At 44.5% G+C, this 20,876-nt stretch overlaps 1 protein-coding gene across 1 annotated transcript in view; it reads right to left on the bottom strand.

The window, feature by feature from the left end:
- LOC149298078 (out at first protein homolog) overlaps positions 1-20,876 on the bottom strand; it is a 78,858-nt gene that overhangs the window by 12,885 nt on the left and 45,097 nt on the right. The window contains exons 4-7 of the mRNA XM_089487970.1: positions 19,877-19,898; positions 12,293-12,428; positions 7,887-8,069; positions 6,731-6,881 (exon numbers count right to left, since the gene is read on the bottom strand). Coding sequence (XP_089344096.1) covers positions 6,731-6,881; positions 7,887-8,069; positions 12,293-12,428; positions 19,877-19,898 — 492 coding nt within the window. The remainder of the gene's footprint in view (positions 1-6,730; positions 6,882-7,886; positions 8,070-12,292; positions 12,429-19,876; positions 19,899-20,876) is intronic.

Here is a 20,876-nt window from a genome sequence, read left to right as displayed (position 1 = left end):
GAAATGCCGCAGACAGGAGAGGTTCAGCCGGTGATCAGCATAAACGGAAAGCCCCACCGATAGGGAACGCCAGCCTCCCGGAGCGCTGCTGTAATGGGCCGCAGCGCTCTACGCTTTTGGAGAGTAAGCGGGGAAAGATCCTGGTAAACGGAGAGCTTTTACCCTTCATATTCCACAGCGCCAGCGGTGCGACAGGCCTTCAACACCGCCTCCTTGACCGAGTATTCGTGGAAACAGCACACCACGTCCCTCGGAGGGGAAGATGGAGGACCCTTCGGCCGTAGAGCACGGTGGGCCCTGTCAAACTGGATCGGTGCATCCTCTGGCAGGCTGAGAAGCGAATTAAACATCAACTGCAGCACCTGGCGAAGCTGGTCAGGAGGAACCGACTCAGGTAGGCCGCGTATGCGGAGGTTGTTTCTTCTCCCCCGGTTGTCAAGATCCTCCAGCTGTCGTCTGAGTTGATGAATGGTATCCGTGTGTGCATGTACAGTGTTAGAGTGAGAGTCTATGCGTTCACACGCGGTCGTATAGGACTCCTCAAGCGAGAGCACGCGGTCGCCCAGCTGCTTCAGGTCATGTTTGATGACCATGAGGCTGGCCCGCACGCCCCGAAGGGCCTGGTCCAGCGAGGAGTCTATCACAGCCACCAAGTCCGCCTTTGTTGGGAGCGCCTTGTGGGCCTCTTGCCACGATGGTCCAGCCGCCAACGGAGGTGGAGAGCTCGCATCCCAGTCACGAAGGCCCTCTTCCGAGAATTCACTCATTTGGCTGACGGGAGACGGCGCCATCTTGGGCTCCGAGTCTCGGGAGTCTTGGTTGGGGCGGACCGTGGAAATAGGACCGGACAGAGGGATTAGACGCTCTGTCCCGCGTCCCAGACGACCGTGGGGTGCTCCCCACACGGTTAGTTTTTCCCATCGGCTGGGATGAGCGGAAAAAACAGGCGGAAAAGTCGGACAGTGAGCAGAGCTAGAGGCTTAAGCGGCCATCTTCGTCGAGCGCTAACTCCGCCCCCCGATATACCTTTTACCCCCAGATATGCCTAATATCTATATGCCTTATACCCCCTATATGCCACTGTGCCCCCTGATATGCCTTATAACTTCCAATATGCCACTCGCCCCCATTTATGCCTTATACCTCCCTATATGCCACTGTGCTCCCTGATATGCCACTCTGCCAAAAATGCCCTGCACCACCCTGAAATTCATTATACTCCCAGATTCACCACTCTGCCTCCCCCAGATTTGCCACTATGAAATTCATTATACACCCATACACCACTCTACCTCCCCCTATACACCACTCTAACTCCCCCAGATATGCCATTCTGCCTCCCTGAAATTCATTACACCCCCATACACCACTATAACTCACCCATACACCACTCTGCCTCCTCCCCCCCTCTGACTCCCCCCCCCCCATACACCACTCTGCCTCTCTCCCGACTCCCTGGTGTTTTGTGAACCTCCGTTGCTGACAGGCACTTTCACTGCAGCTTCATAGAGGCCCCAGCGAAAGTGAAGGGGAGTAACGGAGGCTGTCTGTGCACATCGTGCAGACCCCCACCAGCTGACAGAGAGGATGATCCTCTGCAGGAGACCTCGATTCTCTGTCAGCCGGTGGGGGTCTGCACGATGTGCACAGACAGCCTCCGTTACTCACCTTTACTTCCGCTGGGGCTTCTACATCATGTGATGCTGGCGCTGCATCGTAGAAGTCCCAGCGGAAGCGGATGGGAGAGACGGAAGTTGTCTGTGCGCATCGCACGGACACCCACCGGCTGACAGCGAGGGGAATCCAGGTCCCCTGCAGCGTTGCGGGGGATCTGGATTCTAGTGTTATAATCCGATCTCTGTTTGAGGTCGGATTATATAAGGAGAGGAGTTTTTCAGAGCATGTCAACGATTTTCATTATCGATTATATCGATTAGTTGTTTCAGCCCTACTCCGTATACGTGTTTTAAAAACCCACCTCATATGTATACCCAGGGGAAAATATAGATAACTTGATTTTCTCGGGATGTGCATGACAATTCCTCCCCATTAACATTTATCTGCCCAGTTTCCACTTTTTGTGCTCTTTGCCTGGTCTGAAGTTAGATTATAACCTTCAGAACTTTTTCTTGCAAACTTTTGATTGATTGATTACTTGATTTTACATCCAATGTAGCTTATTGTTGATGATCGGACAGCCTTTTTAAGGATGAGAGGAGGAAATAAAGGAGAACTAAATGACGGGAAATCAATTAGATAACGCTGGCCCTGCCACAGACTTCCAGCGTTCTCAGGTTCCAAAAAGGGATTTTAATCTATCTTCAGACCAGCTGATCAGCAAACAAAGAGCACAAAGTAAAAGGTTGCTTCAATTAAAGAAGTTATGTTAACAGTTTAAGACCAAATTCTGTTCAAATGCCTTTTATATTTCTAAAGCCAGAAAGACAAATCGTAAAACAAAGAACTCCTGCCCCCCAGGCTGCATGAACTGAAGTCCTACATGGAGGGCACCAACTGAAAATTGGATACATATACATTAATTACGAACTTTTACGCAACATTGATTTGATTTTGGCGATGTAGCGGGTTATTCCTCTAAATCTTATGAATGATCGATAATTTTTCCCTGCGTCATGAGGCGAGGATGCACATCATTTTTCGTTTTGTATCTGGTTTCTGTGTTTCCAGGGCCAGCCTCCCATGTCCTTACTTAACACAGGACTAATTTTTACTCCAGAACAGAAAAACTGCCAGAAAAAGAAATTTCTAACCACGACCTACATGTGAGAAGAGAAGGAGGGGGGGGGGGATAAAACAATATAAAATGGTGAGATTGATGATTTAGCTCGCCAAGGTAAGACAGAGGGAACAGAAGCAGGAGAAAATAGAAAAAGATAAAACAAATGCATAGGCACATTGTTATTAATCAAAACATCCACCCCCCCACCCCAAAAAAAAATAAAAAAAAAATCATGCCAGATTTAGGCAAAGTTCAGACTCGGGATGGCTGTGGAGAGTGCCTCCCACGTTTATTGGAACACTATTACTAACGCGAGCGCAAACAGAAATATTAAAAGGACATACAAATATAAAAATAGATCTGCTTTGGAAAGGGAAGTAACTGGAAATATACGTTATTGATTACAGATTGCAACGGTTTAGGCGTAGCTCGTAATGCTTTGTTCCTATAAAGGAAGTCCCCTTAAAAAAAACAAAACACAAAAAAAACTCATTTTGTTCCAATAAACTTCCTTTATCTGCGATTGCTCAGTCATGTGATATTTTCAGTAACTCTTTCTGTCCAAACACTCGACTGAGCTTATGGTAGAGTAAAAGTCCACCATAGACTTTCATTAGAAATAGTGTCTGGCTGGGTGATAAACAATAAGACACTTTATTGTTTACAAAAGGCTGCATATATATCTACATTGTAAACTTGCGATCAGGGCCCTTTTTATCTAATAGTCTTAGTCGGTTAGCGCTACTTATCATACCTTTTGCATGTATGTTTTGTAGGGCTGCAACTAACGATTATTTTCATAATCGATTAGTTGGCCGATTATTTTTTCGATTAATCGATTAATCGGATATAAAATTTAATGTACGTTTTTCATTTATTTAAAATAATTTAATAAACAAATGATGTTAAATACAAACCCAGAATAAAAAAAAAAAACTGATAAAATGCATTTCTTGTCTTTATTTCCCAACCAGCCCCCCCAATTTATGCACATTTGAGCCCAGACATGCCACGCTGCCTCCCACATATGCCACTCCACGCTGCCTCCCACATATACCACACTGCCTCCCACATATTCCACTCCACGCTGCCTCTCACATATACCACTCCACCCCCACATATGCCACTGTGCCTGATATGCCTTATACCCCCTGATACACCACTCCATCCTCCCCAGACATGCCACGCTGCCCTCCCCACATATGCCTTATATACCGTATATGCCTTATACCCCCAGATATGTCACTCCATCCTCCCCAGATATGCCTTATACCCCCCAGATATCTCATAGTCCCCTCAGAGTCACAGACCTGTTCACAGCACACTGACACCATACTTTTATAAATAAGTACTGGGTTAATCTTCACTGCCCCCAGGATTTAGATTCCCCTTAGTTTGCCCCCCTTTACCTCTAACTGCGCCTTAAGTTAACTTTATTAAATTAATTAAAATAACCCTCAGTCCTCATCATTAAATTAACACTAAACACCCCATTAACCAGAACTACACCTAAATTAACTCTAAATACCCCATTAACCACAACTGCCTCAAATTAACCCCAAACACCCCATTAACCACAGCTGCTCCTATATTAACCCTAAACACCCCATTAACCATAACTGTCCCTAAATTAACCCTAAACACCCCATTTACCATAGCTGCCCCTAAATTAACCCTAAACACCCCATTAACCATAGCTGCCCCTAAACACCCCATTAACCATAACTGCCCCTAAATTAACCCCCACCTCCCCTAACTTTCAGCAGCCCAAATATTAATGTTATACTTACAGTTAGATGAGTGTCACAGCCATGTGGTTCTGGCCTTCTGGGAGAAGGAAGGGGGCGGGGCCAGTTGTCACAGTGATTACAGGGAGGGGCTGGTAAGTAGGAGCTGCTGCTGTGAGTCAGACTAAACGGATTATATAACGAGGGGTATTTTTCAGAGCGTTTGCTCTGAAAAACCCTCATTTTATAATCGATAAAAATCGATTCAACTAATCGATGAAATTCGTTGACAACGATTTTCATTATCGATTGGTTGTTGCAGCCCTAATGTTTTGTAAGCACTGTGTAAATTGTTGGCGCTATATAAATAAAATGTAATATATAAAATAAACAGTATCTTAACACATTTGTAACCAGTAATGAATGAAAAGCAGAATGAGACCGTGAATATGATAACTGTAGTCGTATGTGATAGAAAAGGCATTTTCTTGGGAAGAATCACTCGAACAGCAGCGATTTTATTTAAGCATTACAGAGGATGTGGCAGACGTACTTGAAAAGCTCACTGTAATACAAGTTCAGCGAGTATCTCCACAGTTTATTACGCTGTGAATTACCATGTGGCTTTTATTGTATGAATTTATTCCATGTGCTGCTTCAAAGCTTTTTGGGGCCCTGCCAGAACCACGGGCAGACGGAGTAGAGATGAAGGTTAAAAACAATGTGAGGTTTGCTCACCTGAGCAAAAATGTACGTGTACATGCCAAATCGCACGCTGGCCAGAGAGCAGGGGCATGACAGCAAGACGACAAGGAATATCCAAACATATTTTTATCTCCTTTATCTCACTTTCACTGATAACATATTGTTGCTGATCTGATGAGAACATACAGAGTTCCACAGCGCTGGTCATAGGTCAGTTATACTGCACACTTGAGCGAAACTCCACTAACAGCACAGTTCAGTTGATTTTAGTTGGAAAATAACAGCAACCCGGAGATACATTAACCCAGAGATTGCTGGGAAGTTGGGTTCTGGTGGCAGGCTGGAACATCGTTCAAGATGAGCCGAAAAGAAACCCCATTCCAGCTCCTTTCAATAATAAATTAAATAAGCAAAGTAAAAACTCAATAACAAAATGGGGGTTCCCTGTGCCCTCTGTAACCCTAGGTGCTGGGCCTCATTCCCCCTACTCAGTATGTGAATGAATGGGGGCACGGTGCTCATCCTTACCTACTTCCCTTCCTGAATGCAAGGTTCAAAATGAACCCTTTAGGGGTATGTGATCATCCATATTCTGTTCTCACCCACCAGACACATTTGCTTAACAGGGGAACTGGGAATTGTTGTTATACTTTATTTACTGAACTAGACTTCAAATTTGCTTGCTGTAAATGAATATACAAGTTTAATATACCATTTAAGTTCTAGCTTGCAAGGGCTGGCCATTAAAGTTAACGCAACTTAATGAATTGACTCCAAAATGAGAAGCAGCTATAAAGTAGTATGCATCAGTTAGGAAGCCAGGAGAGAACATCATCCATTTTATCCCAAAGGACTAAACAGATGGCTGGTGGAAAGCATTGGGATATGTGTATGTATCAGTAGAGCTGATACCACTACAGAAAACTTTAGAAAAGGATTTAAAAGAGCAATACAAAATAAACCCCTTTTAAGATCTCAGATACACCTGAGACACTTGGCATAGATTTGAATGGTAAGTGGTAGAGACACCTATTAATTCAAGAGCTCATGAGTCCCCCCCGCTCCATATGCTAAGAAGAGCGCCTCTGAAGTCTGGAAAGCTTGTATAATCTTACTCTGTGGACAAGAAGCCATTACAATGTATATAAACGTCTTAAAACACAGCATTATATTCAAGCCATAAAATAAACCTGCTAATAAATAATGTTCTCAGAGAGCCACTTCTATCATTCATTGTATAGAACCTGTCCACTCCCTGCTAATCATTCTAGTACGGAGATAAGAGGAAAGTAACTGCTCTCAGCTGGTCAAAAGACTCAAGTGACATGTATGTTATACCACTTAAAACTGTCAGATCATAAACTTTTACAAGCCAATTGCAACTTTAAAACTTCTTTGGGACAGTCAATTTCATCATTTGGAACATAAATTGGTGAACATGAAATGTTTTTATTTGTCACAAGATCCCCCCCCCCTTAAATTTTCTTTCTTTGGCAAAATATTTCGGTAGTGAATTAATCTCTGTCGGGCGATTACTATAAATTGAGACTAGTCTCACCTGCTTGAAGTCCGCCAGGTAGGTGACAAAAGTTCCATCGGCCTTTCGAAACTCAAGAGTAATGCAGTCTCTCTCGCTGTCAGCCTGCAAACTCTCCTCTGTTACCTGCCCATCATCAAGCCTCACCCGGACCTTCAGTTCGCTAAGGCTTCTTTGGCAACACCACAGCAATGGGACTATTAGCCATAAGAACCACTTGGGATCCACCCGAGGACACATCACCAAGCAGATGTTGCCAGGATGGAGAGAGGAGGATCCACAGGAGCTCAGAATGACTGAAGAGAGGAAGAACATTTGTAAGTAACTCGCATGACACCCTGAGATGGAAGAACGCATATAGCGAACACATGGAATTGCCCAATTGGTATTCCCCAAAATATTTGTGACTCAACTAGTTATCCATGTTCCTCGCAACAAGCCCCACAGTAAATGTACAGATCTGTAAAAGCAGAAATATGAAATACAGCATATGTACATTAATCAAAGAGGATATAAAGCATTGAAATGAAAAGTTTGAAGACAGACAATGCTCAGCAAGGCTTATAGAGAAACAGAAGGAAGAATAGTTAGTGATGGCACAGGAAAAAAGAAAAGTGAGCTAAACAACAACAAGAATAATAAGCAGAAATGAAGCAAAGGGCAGACTCTGATAATAAGCGACATACTGGTTGCCACTCTGCCTCCAAAGCAATAAATTAATTAAAACGGCTATAAAGTCTGACGGGCTGTCTGCACTTGTGAGATTCCCGTAACTTAAAGCCATGCAATGAAACCCGACGATATGATTACAGCGGGGGTGAGGGAGTGGGGAGGAGATTACCGGAGAACTGAATTAAAGGATATCATCCCGGTACGATAGACGGAGAGGGCAGGGAATAACAGGGCAAAGAGTCAAAGGGCCTGAGCCCGTTCCAGTGAATGGGGACTCTGGGGAGGAAAGCGGTCAGTTACGGAGCGCGGTGATGGGGTAGAAATCCGGGAAACCCGATGTATGCGGGATAGATGCGGCTGCAGGAGGTGAAGAGGGCGAGGGAGTGCACATACCCCCCAGTCAGAGTTATAGGGGCACTGGATTCGCGTGTCCACGGAAACCCCCCCGGTCTGTCAGAGGCAGGGTGCCGGGAACAGTGTATTATAAAGGCCGGCTTCTCTGTACCTAGCCAGGCTCAGGTATCGGTCATCCAGGCATATTCCAAGCTCGACCGTGTCCGCGGCGAGCCCCACTCTGTGTTCCCCAGGCCAAGTGTGAAGATCCTCCGTCCAAACCAGATTTGGGTCTCTGGATGTTCTCCCCCAGGCGGCGGCTTCCAGAGCCGTCACTTCCTCCAGGCCCAGCCCCCTGATTTAAAGGGACATGCACATGCAATAGGGAAACGGGGCATCGGTGTCGGGTAAAGGTGCAAACTAGAGAGAAATAAAAAAAAAATCAAAATATGTTTCGAAAAGGCTCACTGGGGCACGGAAACAACGGCACTCGGGAATAGCTGGAGTGAGCGCCAGTGTAATGATCACTGAGACGTGAATGGAAAATAGTACAAATAGAACTAATCCGACGGGATGGGCTGTCCATACGTTTCGTATGGAGATGTATCGCTCCGCTCGATTTCGACCTCTTGGTGATATTGCTTTTGCGTCCGAGTCTTGGAGATTAAAAGCAAACGAGTGACTAACAAACATTGGTTTGAGCGCAGTGTGTCTTTAAAAGCGTTTAATGGGGAAATCTCCTCACATATTCCGAGTGGGTTTATGGATAATTGGCGATTCCTATGCAAAGTTTATCACTAAGCAAGAATAATCAATTGGTTGCTTTGGCAACTGCACAACGTACTAAATGGAGCTGCCTCGGTTTAGGCTAAACAATGGCGACTTATTGATGCAATAAAGTTGAGAGTTTCTTAAACTCTGTGAGTCATTACTGCAGGATTTGTGAAAGACATTTCAGTAGGTGCTCTGTGGGTACCAGGGGAGGGCTGGCAGCCTAAAACCTGGGGGGCAAGTCTAGTCAAGTGGCCCGTTGCGCCACCGAATCAGCACACCATCCATGCCCATCTTTTCCTGGTTTTCTAACGCTTATTGATGTAATGTGATGGGACTGGGAGTAAAAAAAAATATGTTTAATACATTAAAAAACAGCTAATTTTTGTAACAAAATAAAATGTAAATATGGAAAAATTGGACCCTAGGCATTTCCTTGGGCCCCTGCCTGTAATCATCCCCAGAGTCCCTTTGTCCCTCATTCACTAAGCCACACCTCTATTTTACTTACTCCCTGTAGTTCAGGTTTAAATCAAATAAACAACACATGTAAACAAACAGCACTGAATAAGAAATACAAACCTAGTATTTGCAGTTATATATAAATAATGTATGGAAACATAGCATAGCAGATACAGATCAACAGAATAACACACAAACCCAGCTTTGCATATACAGATCAACCGGAAATCACATAACAACTAAGCATTTAAGGTATAGATAAAAAACCCTAAATTACAGGCATAGATCACAGGATGCACACCCCCAAAGCCAGCCCTGGTGTCCACACTGCCCACATAGAACCCGACTAGCACCAAAATAACATTAACAAATTACAGTCCAGAGTGAGTCAACTTTGTCCCCAAACAGCCCAGCGTGAGCCAATTTCATCCCCAAACAGCCCGCCCTGACACCAGTACAAGCTCTGCCACACCGACACCCAAACACACACACAAGGACAGGCTCTGCCACATCGAAACCCAAACACACACACCAGTACAGGCTCTGCCACACCGACATCCAAACATACACACCAGGACAGGCTCTGCCACACCGACACCCAAACACACAAACCAGGACAGGCCCTGCCACACAGAAAGACAAACACACACACACCAGAAAAGGCCCTGCCACACAGACAGCCGAACACACAGACACCAGGACAGGCTCTGCCACATCAACACCCAAACACACACCAGGACAGGCTCTGCCACACAGACACCCAAACACACACAAACACACACACACACACACCAGGACAGGCTCTGCCGCACAGACACCCAAACAGACACACCAGGACAGGCTCTGCCACACCGACATCCAAACATACACACCAGGACAGGCTCTGACACACAGAAAGACAAACACACACACACCAGAAAAGGCCCTGCCACACAGACAGCCAAACACACAGACACCAGGACAGGCTCTGCCACATCAACACCCAAACACACACCAGGACAGGCTCTGCCACACCGACACCCAAACACACACCAGGACAGGCTCTGCCACACCGACACCCAAACACACACACACACACACCAGGACAGGCTCTGCCGCACAGACACCCAAACAGACACACCAGGACAGGCTCTGCCACACCGACATCCAAACATACACACCAGGACAGGCTCTGCCACACCGACACCCAAACACACACACACCAGGACAGGCCCTGCCACACAGGAAGACAAACACACACACACCAGAAAAGGCCCTGCCACACAGACAGCCAAACACACAGACACCAGGACAGGCTCTGCCACATCAACACCCAAACACACACCAGGACAGGCTCTGCCACACCGACACCCAAACACAAACACCAGGACAGGCCCTGCCACACAGAAAGACAAACACACACACACCAGAAAAGGCCCTGCCACACAGACAGCCAAACACACAGACACCAGGACAGGCTCTGCCACATCAACACACAAACACACACACACCAGGACAGGCTCTGCCACACCGACACCCAAACACACACACACACACACACACACACACCAGGACAGGCTCTGCCACACAGACACCCAAACAGACACACCAGGACAGGCTCTGCCACACCAACACCCGAACACACACACCAGGACAGGCCCTGCCACACAGAAAGACAAACACACACACACACACACACCAGAAAAGGCCCTGCCACACAGACAGCCAACCACACAGACACCAGGACAGGCTCTGCCACATCAACACACAAACACACACACACCAGGACAGGCTCTGCCACACCGACACCCAAACACACACACACCAGGACAGGCTCTGCCGCACAGACAGCCAAACACACAGACACCAGGACAGGCTCTGCAACACCAATATCCAAACAGACATAAAAACCAGGACAGGCTCTACCACACCTACAACCAAACACACACACCAGGACAGGCTCTGCAACACTGACACCAACATCCAAAATGCTTTCCACGCTGGTTTGCTGTTTGTTTGTTTTTCCCCCTTGTGTATTGATGCCCCAGCAAGCCCCCCCTTTGGTTTTAATGTATTTCCCCCCACACCCTTGTGTATTGCCCCATGTGGATTTGTGCCCCCAGCCAGCCCCCTTTGTACATTATGCCCCTTGTGTATTGCCCCATGTGGATTTGTGCCCTCAGCCAGCCCCCTTTGTACATTATGCCCCAACACCCTTGTGTACTTATACCCCCTAGCCACCCCCATTTTGCATTTAAGTGTTGTCCCAATCCAGCCCCCCCCTTGAATATGGCTCCCCTTCTGCCTATTACCCCCACAATTTTTTTTACTTTTTTTAATACTTATGTTTTTGCTGCCGTCCTTCACTGCTGCTGCCCTCCAATGTGCTCTTCTAGCTGTCGAGGAGCTGTTCTGTGTGACTCCGCCCCCTTGAGCGGCCCATCACATTGACAATGTGACCTGCCGCTCAAGGGGGCGGAGTCACACGGAACAGGACACTGGGCGGCACTGTGCAGGCACGCTGGCCGCTTAATGATTTTAAAGCGGCCAGCGTGTTTTACCGCCGCGTTAAGACGGCCCAGGCGTGGCCGAATCGGCCACTTAAATGGGCGGCCATGCGGCCGTTTAATGTACATTCAGGGCGGCCTGGGGGGCAATTGCCCCCCGGCCCAGCCCGCCCCTGGTGGGTACCAATTGCAGTCACGCATGGGCGTAGGAACGGGGGGGGACCGATAATAAAACAATCACCCCCAGGGCCGTAGAAAGTGAGAAAGAGAGGCACTCGACTCCCGCATCATGCTGTCAAAAAAGGGGAGGGCTTGTGGGGGTGGAGCCAGGGGTGGTAAAATTATGTTTTGCCTAGGGTGACAAAAATCCTTGCACCAGCCCTGATTTGATCTAAACCTGAACTACAGGGAGTAAGTAAAAGAGAGGTGTGGCTTATTGAGTGAGAGGACAAGGGACTCTGGGGATGATTGTGGGGGAGAAGACCACTTAAAGTCACGGTCAGGGTCAGAAGGAGGAAGGACTGCACTCACTTTTTTCTTTGGTGTGGTAGAGGAGGGAGTGATTGCACGCTAGGGAGCATGGAGAGGGGCCCAAGGAAATGCTTTCCTGGGGTCCAGTTTTTTAATGTTTAAAAAAATGTTTATTCGACAAAGATTAGCAGTTTTTTCCAGGTTTTAAGTTATATATTATTGTATTTGTCAGCAAAAAAAAAGAGATGGGGAGAAAGTGGGGTAGGGGATAGTGAGGAGAGAGGTATCTGTGACGGGCACGCCTTGTACCCACGGCTGGGTACACCGTCAGTTCTGTGATGCTTCCTGCCAGGATCGAAATGGTTAAGCGCTTCCAATGCTAGCCGACACTAGTGGAGCACGGCTCACAAGCTGGTCCTGTGACCTGAGCTTCACGGCACCACAGCCCGCCGAGGCGTAGCTGAATACAGTGCCGTAGTTGTCCTGAAAAGTAATCCAGCGGGCCCTTGAAGCATTAGACAAAACTAATGTTACAGGGAAGTAACAGACTTTATTGGGGAAACACACGGGCTTATATACAGGTTAGGTGAGGAAAAGACCATAAATCATGCACACATCTTCCCGCCCTGCCCAGACAGTCCGGCACCACACTTAGGCCACCGAGCCCTGCAATGTCCGTATGACTCCGTGATCCCGAAGGAGCGGCGGCGATCCCGGGGTACCGATGGACAGCAGTTCGAAGTCTCCCTGGGACGGACCACGGGGTAGCCGGCGTGTGTACGATAGCCACGCTGGCTGCTCTCAGCTTCTTCTAGCGGCCCCAGCGACCAGCAATCCCCGGTCTCTGCGGAGGGGTGTCTGGGCTACAAGAGCCGTAGTCCGTGGGCAGGGCAGGTGATACGTGGATGGGGTAGGACGGGAAGGAGGATGGAGCATAAACAATACACAGCACATATATAGGAATGGCATACATCACTCAAACAGTAATTCATACAGATATAGGGTTATTTAACCCCGGATGGTCATAATAACTGTTATGGATGGCACTTACTAACCCAGGGCCGTCACAGTATCTGATGGGGAGAAAGAAGGGGGTATCTGATGGGGAAAAATGCACCCCCCCAGAGTTTTAGGGGTTCCTAAGCCCATGCTGTCCCATGCCTTTATATATGACACTGGTCAGTCGGAGATGCTTGCAGGGCCTGCAATGTTCTACATCCCCTCAAGATGAATAACTCTCCGAAATGTAAAGTGTGCTTTCAGTGGGAAGATTTTCAAAGACCCTGTGTGAAGCTGATTTTTAATAATGACACCATCTTCCAAGGTGGTTTTTATGGGATACACTGCTTGCCTCTCAACAGTGCTCTTAGGTAGCTGCTCATACGTAGAATTTGATGGGCCCATCTAGTCTGCCCATTTTTCCTGGTGTAGAAACTCAGACCTCAGATTCGGGATAGGTTTATTTCTATGCCATATATGTTTAATTTCCCTTTTTTTTTTGGCCTGTTCCATTTATCATCAAGAAAATCTCTCTTATGTTACATGTAAGCCTCTGACCCTCACAGTCTTTTCTCATCATTTTTTAGCTTGGAAGCCATTCACCATTTCAGTACCCTCTGAATTGTCTCCAAAAAGTCAGCATACTTGTGGTAAAAATACTCTAGGTAAGGTCTGGTCTGAGATCTGTAAACCTCCTAATCTTCCTGAAAAGTTCTTACGTTCCAGCCCATCATAGACATAAATCATACCTTATTGAAGACTGTTCGATGTATACATTTGAAATTGCTGCATGTAGTATTATAGGCATTTTATCTACTGTGCTTTTGGAATTTTTACAAATCACCCTTTACTACCTCTAATGGGAATCATGACAGACTACCCTCTTATAACAGAATGGCTATTATACTAAAATAGCACCAGCAGGTCAATGCACCATATGCAGGTGAGGTGAGATGAAGCATTTCATTTAAGGCCTATGACTTATGAAGCACTTTTTTATTTTGGTAAATGAAAAAGATCTTGTTGTTGTGTAAATGTTGCCGAGCCATTGCTGCTTTAGGCACTCTGATGGTTATTTGTGGAATAGCCAGTAAAATACACAAGGAAGTGACCAAAATCAATAAATAAGAGCGGCAAGGGAACATCTGCCCCTCTGCCATTCTCATCATCCCTTCCTCGGCTGTGCTTTGGTGGGCCACTTTACAATATGGGATTTCCCGTACTGCTGGTGTCTCTGATAAGTCTTTACCCCCTATGGCAAATAGAAGTTACTCGATAAAAGTTTCATCTGCGTGACAGAATAGATATAACTGACTAATGCTGTATGTGGAATGATTGTGGTCATCTAAAGATTATCTACATCTTAACATGCCAGCCATGGCTTTTTGTGATCATCGAGAGATATTGAGTTTCTGCTTCTTAGTGCTGATTAAAAATACAAAGTAATCATCAAAACATTCAGTTAATGCATGTGATAGTGTGCTTCTGTTGAGTTGTGTCTTTATCGTTGATATGGTTATTGCTAGCTTCTGAGATATGACCAGTGGCATCGCTACATGGGGGCAAGGGGGGGCAATTGCCCCCCCCAGGTTAATCCTTGCCCCCCTGTTGCCCCCCTGCCGAATTTGGAATAAAGTCGCAATGCGACTTTAAATCCAGTCTTTTTTTTTTTTTTTAATGCGGAGGAGAGAGAGGGTGCGGCCCGCATAAGATCGGCAACCAGGGCAACCGATCTTACGCGGGCCTACCTCGAGCCCTGCTAATTACCTGTGGGAGGGTCTTCTGTACTGCATAGAGGAAGCAGGACCTAGCAGAGTTCACGTGACATCACTCCAGTCCTACTTCCTCTGTGCAGTACCAGAGAACGCAGAGGGAGGCCGCGCCCTCTGCTGAAGTCTGTGAGCGGCATCGAGGAGCTGCAGTGCAGGTAAGGGGGTGGGGAGGGTGTTTGAATGAGTATGTGTGATTGGGGGAATGAATCTGTGAATGAATGAGTAAATGATTGTGTGTGTGATAGCATGGATGTGTAAGTGCTGGAACCTAGGCATGATGGGACTGTGATTGCACCAGCATGTACTGGCTGACCTGGCATGATAGGAGTGTGATTGCTAACAGCAAGCACAGTCCCATCATGCCTAGGTACCAGCATTTACTGGTTGCCTGGGTATGATAGGAGTGTGATTGCTGTGTGGGCAGTGTGGACGCCAGGGCTGGCTTTGGGGTGTGCATCCTGTGATCTATGCCTGTAATTTAGGGGGTTGTGAATTCCAATTGATCTATACCTGCAAAGCTGGGTTTTTGCGTTATTCTGTAGGTCCATATCTATATATTTCCATACATTATTTATGTATACCTGCAAATACAGTGTTTGTATGTCTTATTCAGTTGATTAATACCTGCAATGCTGTTTCCATGTATTTATTTGATCTATACCTGCAATGCTACATTTCATATACTATTGTATACCTGCAAATACAGGATTTGTATGTCTGATTCTGTTTATTTGATATATACCTTCAGTGCTGAGATCACAAGTGAATTTCAGTTGATCTATACATGCAAAGTTTGGTTTGTGTGTTAATGTGTTGATCTATACCTGCTATCGGCAACTGGGGCTAATATTAATATATATGGGCAGCAGGGGCATCAATACACAAGGGGCAAAAACACTAAGGGGGTATAAACGACAATGCAGTGTGAAAAATCCATCCTGATGTAGACGTCTGTGACATAGATTGTGTCCTGCTGTTTGTGTGTTTTTGGTTATCAGTGTAGCAGAGCCTGTCCTCGGGTGTGTGTGTATAGGTGTTGGTGTGGCAGAGCCTGTCCTGGTGTGTGTTTGGGTTTTGGTGTGGCAGAGCCTGTCCTGGTGTGTGTGTTCAGTTGTCAGTGTGGCAGAGCCTGTCCTAGGATGTGTGTTTGGGTGTCAGTGTGTCAGAGCCTGTCCTGGTGTGTGTGTGTGTGTGTTTGGATGTGGGTGTGGCAGAGCCTGTCCTGATGTGTGTGTGTGTTTGGTTGTCGGTGTGGCAGAGCCTGTCCTGGTGTGTGTGTCTGGGTGTCGGTGTGGCAGAGCCTGTGTTGGTGTGTGTGTTGTTGTAAAATAGTGCATCTCTACATATGCTTTGTGTAAATGTTATAAATTGAAGGCTGACCAAAATAAGCTTTTTTTTTTTAAACTTTATTTAATATTACTTAAAATGAATATTCAATTCAAGCCAACTAGGAAAGCCTCAGTCATGATTGTGTTGGTGTGTGTGTTTGATCATCTGTTTCCTGGCACTTAACTTACAGAAGGAATTATTTAATTTATATTTATCCAGAGATAAAGTGCCCTCCTGAAGTTGTAGTGACTTCAGGGGACAAAACGTTCAAGGCCCTGAAATCATTTAGTGGAAAAGTTATTTATTGTGTTTTAATATTTATTTCAAGGATTAGTCGCACTCGATTGTGGCTTCAGGCTTCCCATGTTGAATGAACAAGTATTATTTTAGCCCAATAACAAAAGTATAATTCCATAGCACATTACTTTTGGAAATTATTAATGCCCCCCCAGTTTGACTGTGGTATCTTGTGTGCCCCCCTATATATTGTTTCTAGAGTCGCCACTGGATATGACATCTTTATATGGAAGCCTATTACAGTTTAGTAGTTCAAAAAAAGAAATGTAAAACCACTATTTTGACGTGCTTTTACATATAGGAACAAAGATTTCTGTTAGCCTATGATTAGTGAAAATATGTAGCCAAAAACTTTTTTTTAAAAAACTAATTTTATTGGTTGTGTTTGCCTTCTGCACCCCTTCCCAAAAATAACTATTATTCTATCCACAGACACGTCCACAACAGGTGTCCATACATTTGCATGTCAGACCCAAACATTTCATACAATTTCACAAACATGTCTGCTATTTCCTATTACCCCCCACACACACTAAAATACCCAGCTGATCTAAATCAAAAGCAGAAAAAAGCATTTTTCTGTGGAATTTACAGCTGTACAGGAAGGTCCCAGACAAACAGCCATCTGAGACCATAAAATTTCATTGTGTAATGTATTCTACTTCATAACAAGTTGTGTTTTGTTTTTTAGACATAAAAACATGTTTCTTTTAATGACCTATTCTTGCACCTGAGTAAATATATACTTTTTCAAACTAGACTCTCCCTCTTCCTCTGTTCACAAAAGCAAACATGTTTACATAAGTAACATGCAAAAGGCCGTTACAAAGCTCCAATGTAGAAGAAAATCCTAAATTCAAGTAATTTAAAGAACCATGAAAGCTGTCCTTTAAATGCATTTAAAGAGCATTACATACCAGATGGAAAAGGTAGGTACTGGAAAGCTAATAAATACAGATTATCATACCCTATTGACACAGATATATTCTACAATATTTTTGTGCACAATCAAGCTTTGTACAGGAGATCCAATCAGATAATTTGAGCAAATAATTTTTGAAAGCTCTCTAACGACCCAATAATATTTTGTGCCAGTCTGTTGGGAAAGAAGAAAAAGAGTTAAATTTGAACGTAACTATGATGAATGATGAAAATGGTTGCTACCAGATAATTATATGAAAGATTGATGTAACGTATACTCTGGTAAATCTATATGCACCGAACCAGACTCCATTAAGATTGTTAAATACTCTGGTTATTCTCTTGGTTATTGGAGTGGATCAAGTTGCGAAAACTGGTTTGTTTTTTTTCTGGGGACTGAGGATTTTAATTGTGTCACTGATTTCAACTTAGGTAAAAGCTTTCCTAAGAATGCCACATTAAATTTACAAATGAAGAACACAGCTTCAGATATAGATTTCCTAGCAAAAAATTTTTCTATGATATATGGAGAGTTCAACATCCTAAGGAAAGAGATTGTATCTTTTTGCATGTTCGTGTATTGTTTTTTATCTTACTAAAATGTCTGGTCTGAATAATTTTACTAATTAAGAGATAGGTTCTGTTACATGGTCAACCCACACACCCAAGGGCATAACTAGAAACCAAAGGCCCCTGGTGCGAAACAATTGCCCCGGGAACTTCAACAGCTGGTCTGTGCCTTCTTTGCCCCTTGCCCGCCTTCCGTCATACAACATATGTAAACACACTTACACAAATTATACACACTTACTTATACTCACTAACACACACTCCATCTCACCTCCCGTATACAATTACACATCCATCCTCACACACACAAGTACACATGCAATGCTCACACAAACACAAGTACACATGCAAGGTGTTATGCTGAAATAAATGCGTCTGTCACATTTTAGTGAATATAAATGTACTTTATGGAGATCTTTCAAGATCCAATTGCTAGTCAATGTCAAAGGGGAGACAAAATATAAGGGAGGGGGGCAGGTTATAAGTAAAATATCCACGCTTACGTTAAAATCCAGATCCAAAGCCCTGAAGTCCTGAAAGTGTAGATATCTTCCTCCAGGACAAAGAACATATTTTTCGGACTTCAGATCTACTTTTTAATGTAAGCATGGATATTTTACTTATTTATTAACCCCTTAAGGACAATGGGCGGTACCTATACCCATTGAAAATAATGCATTTTGAGCCCGTACATGTACAGGCTTTGTCATTAAGGAGTTAATATTAAGGGGTTATATTATTGTATAACCTCCCCCTTATTTTGCCTCCCTTTGATGATAAGAAGTCAGGGAACCGCCAGTGTTTACCATCTTCCCTAAAGACTACAATAGAGCCCTGCGCGGGACTGTTTTTTAATCCCGCTCCTGTGACCATTAACGCCCACTCCCGCAATGTGTATGTTCAATCCCGCCCGCTCCCGCCACATATGTGGTCAATCACAAGTGACGTAAAATCACGTGACTCAGCTGGGTTCCTGGGCGGAACACTGTGAGGGAGCAACCTTGTGATACTGCGCGAGATTACCGGGACCCGCATGTGCATCGTCTGACCGCCCGCTCCCGCCTGTAGCACCCGAAAGACTGCCTGTTTTTTGGCCGTTCCCGCGGGACCCGCATCCCAATGCAGTCCTCTACACTACAATAGCAACCCCCTACTGAAAGCAGATGCATATACAGGAAACCTTGCAGATGACTCTGTTTGTTGACACCTTTTCCACATTTATTGGATTAATTAATGCACTATAATATTTTTCCTTTGTTCTTTAGTTTTTTTTCTGCTGGTTAATCTTTTACAGTGAGACAACTGTGGAGCTCTTACAATTGGTTGTTAGTAATTGTTACATACAGTTTCACTGCGCTTACCAGCACCCGTATGTTTACATATTTTTACTGCTAATCAAATGCCCTTGATTTATTGATCATCAGCTAATGTCACCACCTCTATAAAAGCTGGAGTTTTAGCCATTTGCTACTCTTGAGCATTCAGGTGTGTGTTAACACAATACAAAGAAGACACCAGCAAAGAAAGTAATTGTCGCTGCCCACCAATCTGGGAAAGGTTATAAGGCAATTTCCAAAGTCTATCATTCTACAGTGAGAAACATAATTAAAGTGGAAAACATCCAAGAGAGTTGCCAATCTTCTCAGGAGTAGATGTCGCAGCAAATTCACCCCAAGGTCAGACCCGAATCCTCCGGGTCGCGGGAGCGGGGTCTTGACATGCCCCGCTCCCTGCCTAATTTTTCCTTTAAATGGGGGTGTTTCCCGCTGCCGTCAGCGGGAACTCCCCCGACGTCAGCGGGACCGCCCACCAACGTCAGCGCGCAGTCCTGGCCACGTCCCGCAAGGGAAGGCTCCAGGTAGCCGGAGCCGAGAATTTCCCAGGTATGCTGATATGTAAAACCAAAGAATTCAACGAGGGTGTAATAATCTTTATAAACCTTGAGCGCAAAAGGTGTGTTGTAAAAGAATATTATTAATATTCCTACTGGGTGTATTAATCACTAAGGCTAAAATCTATAATATTGAATAACAAAAAAGGAACTAAAGAAAGAAAAAAGTCACCAGTGAATGTGATCTACTTACCTTCCCATGGGTCCTTCTCTACCTAGACACAAATAATAGACACTTAGAACAAACATGTTAAACTAGAATGGAATGATTGTGGTACGACTGATAACATTTACTGAGATTTTACTTTTTCTGTATATGGAAACTATGGCATGTTGTTTAAGACTACATTGTTATGAGTCGAATAATTGTACTATGTATACTGAAATACAACAAAATAAATATCATCAGTCCTATTTATTCCATCCTAACGGTAACTGACAAATGTTTGGTTCACCTTTTAAAACTTCATGAAGACTTATAAATAGCAAACATTTTGACCAAATCATTGACTTTTTGCTGGGATTATTAGGACTGTGCATTTTAATTAGAGTTATCAGTCATACAGTTTGCTATAGATTCACATTCACAGACCATTGAACTATCATGTTTACACCTAGAAAGGTAAGTAGCATACAACCCTTGAAATTATTAAATGTTTTCAGCTGAGTTCTGTTTGAGTAACACAGTTTTGTGTTTACATGATTACATAACCCCAACTATTAATATGTGTCGGTATGTGCTGCATTGAGTCATCATGTTGTCACATAGGAAGAAAATTGACATATATTCATTGACATAAATGTTTAAAAAGGGGAGGACTTTGCACATGCAGACCACAGTTATTAGAACAGTAGAGTTCATAAAAATTATAAATGTCTGTATTCCACAGGAGTTAGTGCAGTTGTGCAATGGCGTCAGATAGTGAGAAGGGGGGAGAGGGGGTAGGTAGTAAGAATATTGAAATAAATACAGAGTGAAAATGAGTGAATGAATTGATGTGTGAATGAATTGTGTAAATGAGTGACAGAATTAACGAATGATTGTGTGGATGAATTGCGTGAATGAGTAATAGTATTAAAGAATTAATGTGTGGATGAATTGTGCGAATGAGTGAGAGAATTAATGAATTTGTGAAAATGCATTAATGGATATGTGTAAATGAGTTGTGTGAAAGAGTGAGAGAATAAATAAT

This window comes from Sceloporus occidentalis, unplaced genomic scaffold (genome assembly GCF_023333645.1).
Source record: "Sceloporus occidentalis isolate IW3139 unplaced genomic scaffold, rSceOcc1.0.p SCAF_35, whole genome shotgun sequence".
Taxonomy (NCBI): Eukaryota; Metazoa; Chordata; class Lepidosauria; order Squamata; family Phrynosomatidae; genus Sceloporus; species Sceloporus occidentalis.
This window is presented reverse-complemented; position numbering and strand designations above follow the sequence as displayed.